The sequence below is a fragment of the Anguilla rostrata genome, chromosome 7 (assembly GCF_018555375.3).
Source record: "Anguilla rostrata isolate EN2019 chromosome 7, ASM1855537v3, whole genome shotgun sequence".
NCBI classification, from domain to species: Eukaryota; Metazoa; Chordata; class Actinopteri; order Anguilliformes; family Anguillidae; genus Anguilla; species Anguilla rostrata.
In genome coordinates this window covers 54,551,737-54,561,486 of record NC_057939.1, presented here as the reverse complement: position 1 = coordinate 54,561,486, position 9,750 = coordinate 54,551,737, and the positions used below count along the sequence as shown (strand labels likewise).

At 49.3% G+C, this 9,750-nt stretch overlaps 1 protein-coding gene and 1 long non-coding RNA gene across 2 annotated transcripts; one reads left to right on the top strand and one right to left on the bottom strand.

The window, feature by feature from the left end:
* Positions 1 to 604: 604 nt before the first annotated feature.
* LOC135260080 (E3 ubiquitin-protein ligase Topors-like) lies at positions 605 to 4,986 on the bottom strand. The gene is made up of 2 exons (XM_064345241.1): positions 4,774 to 4,986; positions 605 to 3,927 (listed from the first exon to the last, which is right to left on the bottom strand). The coding sequence occupies exon 2, from the start codon at positions 3,925 to 3,927 to the stop codon at positions 1,123 to 1,125; it is 2,805 nt and encodes a 934-aa protein (XP_064201311.1). The 5' UTR covers positions 4,774 to 4,986; the 3' UTR covers positions 605 to 1,122.
* A 325-nt stretch (positions 4,987 to 5,311) lies between these two features.
* On the top strand, positions 5,312 to 9,749 carry LOC135260078 (uncharacterized). Its single transcript, XR_010331461.1, has 3 exons — positions 5,312 to 5,522; positions 6,114 to 6,232; positions 6,609 to 9,749. It is a non-coding gene; the product is annotated as an uncharacterized LOC135260078 (long non-coding RNA).
* The last annotated feature ends 1 nt before the right edge of the window (position 9,750 follows it).

Here is a 9,750-nt window from a genome sequence, read left to right as displayed (position 1 = left end):
TTTTTTCATGTCTTTATTGGGGAGAACAAATGCACGTGTTCTAAATATTGAGGGTGACGTATCCCCTGCGTCCCCCCGAAATCTACGCCTATGGAGGTGCGACTGTTTAATAGGCTTCCAAACAGCAGTGAGTTCGAGGGGAATAATATCCACATAGAATGGACACGCCACGGCTGACCTCCAGCTCTCGTGTTAAGATATAACATGTTTTATATCAATATGAATTTATATTATTTTAATTAATTTTAGCTTAATTACCGGTTTAAATGCACGGGAAAAACCATTTCCCCCGGCAGGCAGCTCCTCGTGCCTCTACGGTTTACTCTGTTTTCTTTCTTCGGTTTTCAGAAGACTGCTGACTCAGCTTGCAACCATCGAAGTCCAGGGTAAATTTTAGTATTTCATTCAAGATGCCAGACACCTGATGTTAATATTGGCAAGAACTTGAGACAGAATGAACGTGTTTTTTCAATTACACTACTGAGAAGCTGGTGCTAGAATTAGTGTCTTCCCACAGGTGCCGTAACTAACCAGCTGATAGGTAAGTGGTTGTAAGGTTATTTTCATAACCCATCTACCAACAGGACTCACATTACTTACCATATAAGCAATTGCAACACAAAGCTGCTTTATTCTGAAATGTCCAGTTAAATGTGAAAAAGACATTTACATTTTCAAAGGTTAAGTCAGCAAGTCCTGAAGGACAATAAACTAAGGGTTCCATAAACAGGTATGATCTTTTGCTTCAGCTGAATGTTATGAAATACGAGGCAGCCATCTTTTTCCCTGAGTAATACAGCAAACGAACAGCTTCTAAAAGTAGCAAAGTCGGCAATTATTCCAAAACATTAAATGTGACAGAGTGCAAGTTGAACAGCACTGAGTAAATAAAAACCGGAAGCTTCCCGTTTAGGATGGAGTCACTTATAAAATGCTGACGTTGACAATTACAGTGCTGATGTGGTTAAATGACAGCTTTTTAACACTTCCACAGAACACGCCTCTGACAGCAAATTCAATGTCCGTCCTGTAAAAGTCTGATCTAACCGTTTCAATGCTCACCCTTAGTTAAGGTTTCGCACACTTTAAAAAACGTCGTGTATAATTGCACATTTCTGAGCCTCAGTCAGAGCAGCAGACCGCACTGGCGTCTGGTGCCTCGTCCAGACTGCTCTGTCGAATGAAATGGCTTCCGATGGTGATCACGGGGCTGCCGGCGCCCACCTCGTCGCCGGACGACGCGCAGGAGTGTCCGCTCTCGCCGCGCAGCGCGCCGCACTTATCGTAGTCGGGAGAGAGTTCCGCCGCCGCGGCTCCGGCGCTGGCGCCCGCGGCGGCGCGGTCCTGGTCGACGGGCAGGATGTGCTGCTGCTGCTGCAGGTCCTGCAGGATGGACTCCAGCAGGTGCGCGTCCGACGGGGGCTCCGTGCCGGCGGAGACCTCGTTCTCGCTGCCGAACGGCCCGGCGTCCGTGGTCTGGTCCGAGACTTCCACGCGGTCGCTGACGTCCGCCGCGCGGTCGCTGTCGCTGTCTATGGTGATGACGGTGGGGGACCTGAGCTCCCGGCTCCTGTGCCTGCGGCTCCTCTTCCTGTGCTTCTTCCTCTTCCTCTGGTGCCTGCGGGCCGCGCCCGTGGCCTTGCCCTCGTAGACGATCTCCACGCTGGGGCTCCGGCTCTTCCTCCGCGACCGCTTGCGCCGCCTCTCGCCCCCCCGGCTGTCCTTGAGGGCGGGGCCTGCGGGCGGCGCCGGCGCTCTGGGGGCGCGGCCCTTGGCCGACTCCTCCAGGTGGCGGGTCTTGTACTTCCTCTTCCCGCCGGGCTTGTCGTGGCGGGACCCGCGGGGGGCGGGGCGGGACCCCTGGGAGCTGGTGCTGGACGGGCTGCGGGACCGGGACCGGGCCCGGGCGCGGTGCTGGGGCTCCCGGGGGCGGCTGCGACTGCGCGGGCGGGGCGCGCGGGCGGGGCCGGCGTACAGGCGTGACCGGTAGGCCCGGCTCTGCGTGTACAGCACCCCTCCGCTCCGGCTCTCCCTGCTGTAGTGGCTGTAGGACTCCCAGTGGTACGAATACGCCGCCGCCGCCGCCTCGCCCCGCCCGTGCCTGGGCTGGCCTGCGACCCTGTCCCGCCTCCTCTCTCGCACCCTGTCCCGGGACGGCGACTGCGAACGCACCCTCCCGCGGGACAGCGTGCTGTCGCTGTGCACCGAGATGGTGGGGCTCCTCACCGGACAGCCCAGCTCCGCGCTCCCCGATCGCCTGCCGCCGCCGCCGCCGCCGCCGCCGGACCCCGAGCGTTCCCTCGACCGGTCGCCATGCCCTCTGGCGTCCGTCTCACGGGCGGGCTCGTCGCTGGGGCGGTCGGTCGGCGCGAAGGCCGCGTCCGTATGGGCGACGCAGTCCCCGCCGTGCGAGGAGCCGTGCTGTCTCTGCAGCTCCGAAGCGCACGGGTCCTCGCCCGCTGGCTCGGGCGTCCCGCGGGGCAGGCCCTGGCCAGGCGCGCCCGGGGAGCCGCGTTTGGGCGCGGGCGAGCCGGCGGAGGAGGACGGCGGGCTGAGGCTGGGGAAGCGGAGGTGCTGGGGCGGCTCCTCGCGGGCCGACTCCTCCTCCTCCGAGTTGGAGGAGAGCTGCACCAGCTCGGGCGTCCGCTCCGCCATGGGCTTCACGTAGCCCACGATCATGCAGTCCTCCTCGGCGGAGGAGGCGTCCCGGTCCTCCTTCGCCGTCGGGTCGGCCTTCACCAGGGCGCCGGGCTGGGCCTGGGGCCCGCCCACCTCCCCCCTGCTGCTCTCCGACGCCGACTCACTGACGGACAGCGACGGCGACTGCGTCTGCTCCGCGGTGGAGTAGGACGGCCCGGGGGTCTCGTCGTCCCAGGGCGCCTGACTCAGGCCGCTGCCTGTCGCCGAGGCGGGTCGTCGGGCCAGCTCCGCGGGGTCCTCCTCGTCCTCCGAGATGGCGATGACGGAGGAGTCCGAGCTGCTGCCCTCCTCGTAGGAGGGCGCGGGGCAGTCGTAGACGGCGTGCTGGTCGTACGCCTCCATGCTGAAGGGCGAGCGGGCGAAGCTGATCAGCTCGTGCAGGAAGTGGTCGGTGCGGGTGAGCAGGAAGGGCCGCAGCTCGTCCTGGATGGCCTGGTCGTCCATGTCGTAGCGCGTGACGCGGGACATGATGATGTGCTGCACGATGTTGACCAGGGAGCCGTGCGTGCCGTACAGCACCGTCAGCTCCCGCTTGAGCCAGGGCACCAGCCGGTGCAGGCAGGCCGGGTTGCGCTGGAAGAAGGCGGCCGAGACGTCCCGGTGGCGGCCACCGTCCCGCACGCTGCGCACCCGCACGCCGGTGCGGTACAGCGCCCGCCGGAACGTCACCATCTCCTGCTCCCGCAGGTGGCGCACCGCCCGCCCCTGTTTCTGCGCCCGCCTTCTCGCCGCCAGCCGCACCATCATGCGCTGGACGCCCCGGTCCTGCTGCAGGGGGGCGGAGCCCGTCAGGCCCTCGAACATGATGCCGTGGTCCGGGGGCGGGGAGGTCCTGCGCGGGGACTGCCGCCGCTCCCGTCCCAGCGCGGCGGCGGCGGCACCGTACCGGAGCCGGACGGCGCCGGGGCTGCCGGGGCTCCCCAGGGTCCCGTTCTCCGCCGGCCGCAGGACGAACTCCTTGAAGTCGTTCTCGGCCTTGATGGTGTGGAAGATGGAGTTGAAGGGCTGCTTGCACAGGGGGCACTCGGCTTTGTTCTTGGACCACTCGTGGATGCAGCGGAAGCAGAACTTGTGCAGGCAGCGGTCCAGGGAGGCCATGTTGTTGAATCGGTCCAGGCAGATGGGGCACTTGGAGTCCGGCGAAGCCTCCGCGGACATGCTCTGCGACGCCTTGCCGGAAGCATCTTTCTTCCTCATCCGCAGTTTCATCTTTGTAGGCGCCATCATCTGTGGGTCGACAGGCAAACGATTAACGCACATAAAGCACAAAACATAACGCACATACCAGCTGCAATGGTAGCCAATCCAAGACTTTGCACAGCAGCTTAGTAACGTGATTAATGTGGCATTTATATCTTTTTTTTATCTTCCCTGTTATTTTGTTTGTGGATTGCTTTTTGAAGTACACGAATTGTAAAACAGATCGTTAAAAGAGGTGGTTATGACTTAGTCGATTTAAATATAGACAAGGTACATCGTTTGTATGATCATAGCTGACTAATTTAAAATTAAGCACCTGCGTTATGGTCTTCGCTATTTGAACACAACTGATAATTGTGGCAAAAGTACAATATTTAAAAAAATCTACATCTGGCTAGCCACAGGAGTCCACATTGAACCATTTTAACTTTGTTTACGCTACATAACATTTCAGTGCAGCCGTCGGACTAGCTAAAGTTAGATTGACAGGAGACTAAATAATTTTCGTTAGTAGCTATCGTTTAAGTAGCTGGCTAACGTAAAGTACACTGAAACTGAAATACTTACAAGCTAACGCACACAAACCAATGTAGGGCACAACACTCACCACACTAGTACTATTGACAGTTAGCCACTTAAATAATAAATTACCTAACGTGCCACATCTAACCTTAACATTGACAGAATTACCAAATATGAGAAGCCAGGAGCACTAGCGTAACGTAATGCTGTGCAATCTAAACAAAATATTGTCCACTGGCAGTATAAACATTAGACTACCATACAACATTAGCAACATTAGGTCAGTAAAGCAAGCTTGTTCCAATTTCGCTTTTAGCTAACCATCGTTAGATATCTCGCGATGCGTCTTACCTGGACCAGGCGACAGAAAAACAGAAACTATTCATGTGTTTAATCTGTTTTGTAAGTCAAAACATCAAAAAATAATCGCTGATGAAAACACCCGTAACATGACGATAAAGTGAAATAAACTGGCGACAAATTCCTTTTGAGCATCAGAGGGTAGGTTTAGTATAGCTAGCTCACTGGAATAATTCTAAATAACCATAAAGTTTACGCTAAAACAAAGGATTGTGGTATACTGGCGGCCTGGGTTGCCCTCACGGTAAAAAAATCAATGGTGTTTTTTCGTGTAGCCTGGTGGCTTGGAGGACCAATGATATAATTGCGGTGTGGATATGAATAATTATTATTACGACATTTAATGTAATTTTATCTACGAAAATGTCATACAGCTTGATATAACTTCTAGTCTCATATAGTGTTTATAATAACAAAATGTATAATCAATAATTTGTTTTGTTTAAATATATTTCGAATTGTCTAGACTATGGACGCGCGTTTGGTGGCGCTATAATATTTAGTCCCCATTTGATTGAAGGGTGATTCCGTTTCTGCCCGTAGTTGTTTGCAGGGGCGCTGGCATTGTTGAGTACAACCGTTGTCATAGTTATCATGAATTCCAAATCCAAGTTTGTGTCTACAATTTGTGAGGAAACGAACGTTTGATTGATGTTAGATAGCTGGGGTTTGCAAGCTGTTAGTTGGTACTAAACATGATTTATGTCAACGATCGAACTTTGGACAGAATATATTCTCTGGTGAGTTGCTAACGTTACAGCCAATGCCAGTAATCCCAGTTAGCTAGCTAACTAGCTAGCTTGCTTGCTCAGTTCGCTGGGTACTATAGTTAGCCTAGCTAGACTAGCTCAATGAATGTTGTAACATTTGATAGCTTGTTGGGTGTCTTCGTTTGTCAAGTTTTTATTATGGGAGAAACTGGTCTGGTTTGAAAAGAGTACTTTCAGACTGTTTTAAAAAGCAAGGATTGTAAGGGAGAGTGGGATAAAAAGGAACTTCACGTCTCTTGTCTAATTGACTATTGTAACTTCATCCGGCTGATGGTGTGCATGCGAATTGCAGTTAAAGAACGCTTTATTTGCTATTAGTCTGTATTTGCCTTTGGAAGTAACACTAACTATAACTAGATATTCCCTTGAATTAAAGTTCCAGAGCCTGTCCCCACCTTCACCATTTGCACATGGACAAATTTTCTTAAGCAACTAATAATAGGTTATCTCTTAGTTCAAAAATGATCAAAATATTCCTTGCTCAGGTTTATCTTCTTGGTGGGTTTTTTTCAAACGATACCTAAAACAATTGTCTAAGTTTGTGTGCACTGTCTTTCTTAGATTCTCCTGGCAGTCGTACTTCTGTCCTGGGGATATGTGATCTACGGCACAAGAATTGCAGCACAGTGGCAACTGGATAAAAAACTGAAGATGCAAAACTGAATGCACAGTTCAACAAGGTACATTGATGTGTGCAGGGGCCATTGCAGTTGAGATGGATTTAAGATGTTTTAGCTTGTGGCCAAAAATGGCTGCGGACAGCAACGTGTCTGTTTTATTGGTTTCCACCTGATGGAGCTGGTGACTGTTTCGGCGGGATGTCAACTCTGCCGATGTTTTAAAAGCGAGAGTATGCTTATGCACGATGAACTCATCACATGCTACTAGACTATACACAGCAAAGCACGGAGCTTGAGATTTGTATGGCAAGATGCAGTATCTCACTGTCCACTAGGTGGTGTGAATAAAAAAAATGTGGTGTGCTCACAGACCCAGGTCATCCAGAATAATGCATTTTCTGTCTTCTACTTTCTTTCTAATTTTTGCACATGACAGAAGATGAGTCTGATATCCATTTACCCCTAAGGAGCCACATTGTCTTGGGACTGCTGTGCTATTAGCAGGACTTCATTCATGGGGTGACAAGAGCGGCTGTCTGGCATTCGGAGGGTTGCCTGTTCGATCCCCCGCCCTGGGCATGTCGAAGTGTCCCTGAACAAGACACCTGACCCCTAATTGCTCCCAACGAGCTGATTGGTACCTTGCATGGCAGCCTTTCACCGTTGGTGTGTGGGTGTGTGTGTGTGAATGGGTGAATGAGAGGCATCAATTGTAAAGCGCTTTGGATGAAAGTGCTATATAAATGCAGTCCATTTACCATTTACCATTCCACAGAGAAACTTAGAATATGCTTTTTAATCAAAAACAGTGCCATGAAAAAGCATTTGCCCTCTTCCAAATTTCCTTTATTATATTTGTCACACTGATTTGTCACTCTGTTTCAGATATTTATTCAAAATGTAACATCAGACGAAGGCACTTCGGGTAAACACAAAGCACATTTAAAAATTATTTCATTTATTTAATGATAAAAGTTATCAAACACCCATATCACCCATGTGAAAATGTATAGCCTGAATATTCCAGGACTGTTTTTGCACGTGTTTTGAGAGTGTCCAGTGATAAGCATTTTTTGGAAACATGTACATGTAGTGATATCTGAACTGACCAAGATCCACTTTATATCAACTCCCAGTCTGTTTACAGTATGTAATTACAGTTCATACAGTCCTGTTTGGGTACATAGTAGACCCACACATACAGTATCATTATGAATACAGATCGTCAGTTGGGAGAGTGAAAGAAGGTTTAAATACATCTTGTATTTATTGCTTAAAAGCAGATGCAGCATCAGTGGCTTGTTTTAAAAAAAAATTTTTTTACCTGTGTATGTGATCCAGAACTGTCCTCTTTGCTTTGATCTTTGTTTTTGCATTCAGAGCTTTCCCCATTTGCTCTTGGAAATGGTAATGATATGGGTAATTGAAACACGCGAGGGTCTTTTGTGCGTACGCATTTCATTAACATAAGCACTTCAAGGGAGCCTAGGAAAAGAGGACTATTGTGTTTGTGTGCGGTTGATGGTTTGCTGAATGATTAAATAGAAACCTATAGGGAAATTTTCCAGGAAATTTTCAACAGGTGCGTGACACCCCGTAGAATTATCGAAAATAACAGTGTCACTCGTGGAATCACATACTCAACAAGATATGGGGACATATGTTGCTCCAGTCAAAAATACAGTTTCAGAAAATTCTAAATCCTAACCGATGGTGAATTAATGTGTCGGCTATCCATTTTGCTGATCATTTAGACAAACAGTCATGATTTATTTTATTTTATTTTTGCATGATACTGTGGATATATTTTTGATCGGTTTTGTTATTTATTACTTTATTTATTTGTACTTTGTTTGTTTGTGTTCATGCTGTACATGCCTGCTGTAAAATGCAAGGTCTGTATAATTTGCTGATATTTCTGTCTTGAAACGGATGATTGCTGGCACATGCACAAACACACACACACACACACACACACACACACACACACACACACACAGCCTTATTGTGGTTAACCCCTGGGGAGGATTTCTCTAAACTCTTCAGTGGGATCAGTACTGGGTCCGTTGTGTTGATCCTGTAATATCAGTCCTGCTCAATCACTTTGTGAGAGGACCGGAGGAAGCCTCTGTCCGTGTGAGGTGGGTGCTTAGCGAAGCCAGGCATCAGCTGCGGCAGTCACATCCCATTCAGGGAGCAGGGAACAGTCGGGAACCGCTCCCGTCGCTACTGCATTGAGATAATGAGTGACAACGGGCTCTCTTTCTTCACGGCTTGTGGCAAAACAAAACAGGCAGTGAATTCCACTGATTAGAACCATCCCCCCTTACATTAGCGTTTCTGTTTATAAACTGGACCCTCCATCCTAGAGACAAAAATGCCCTTTCTCTCTTGGTAAGGAATTGTTGTGATTATCACACTCCACAGTCCCATTCATTCAATTATGTTTCCCCCCCCTTGTGACTCATCTGTGACATATTAAAGTGCTTTTTTTTTCCAACTGGGAAAGGCGGACTGTTGACAATAAGCGGTTCCAAGGCAGCGAAAAAAATCTTGCCTGAAGCAGGCACTCGTGTTGTGAAACACTGGGGGGATTCGTGCTCAGGATGTCTTCTGGGTGTTTCTGAGCATGTCCTCTTCTCTCCTCCTCGTGTTCGGCCTGCTGTGCGTTAATGAAGCCGAAAGAGACTCTGCTATCCCGGGACCCCAGAGGTCCCAGAGGTCCCAGGTGTCGCAGATGTCGATCCCTCCTCATGGTTTAACCCCAGTCCCCCTTTTTCGCCTGGGTAGCGAGCTTTCTGCCCATCACACCAGGTGTTTCCGTCCTCCTCCACGAGTCCTAGTGGCCCTTAAACGGGATTAGCTTGATTATGTTGTGTCGGTGCATTAAGAGCTCAGTCTTACTTCAAGTGCATGCCCGTGCTTTTTAAAATTTTTTATATTTTTTTCATTTTCGCCGATGGTAATTTTGACCAGAATGTCAATCCGCTTTGCATTGCAGGGGCTGCACTCGTCCATCTGATGCCTGAGCTTTCTTTTAAGGGTTTATTTATTTTCCCCCTGCTTTAAAATGACTTTAAATGACTCATTTAAACAGACTTCAGCGTTGGAACTGATCATTGAAACGAAGGCATCGCCATTTTGGCTCCTTTTTCAAAGATGCCACTTCAGTTCCATTTTAGAACACAAAGCCATAACGTATCAGTTCTAAATAGTTAAAACCTCATGACAAAGATACTGTCTGAATGGGCTTTCAAAGCTTGAAAGCACTGACCACCTGCAGAAGCACGTTTGCGCATTCAATTAATCATAATTAATGCACACCTGTCCCGGTTACAAGATTATTATTGCAGTTCCCTGAAACTCCTGTTCTGACATCCTTTTTTGGCTTAATTTGACTTTGAGGAAAACAGATATCAACAATGTAAATATTGTGGTACAATTATGTGTGAAATATGATATAAAACTTCACATCACCTCAAGTAAAGCTTCAAAATAAACATTTTCTTGTTTTTCAGTTTGCCAAATGAATGTGTGTTCTATATAGAAGAATGAAATTAAACAGAATAATAAGTAAC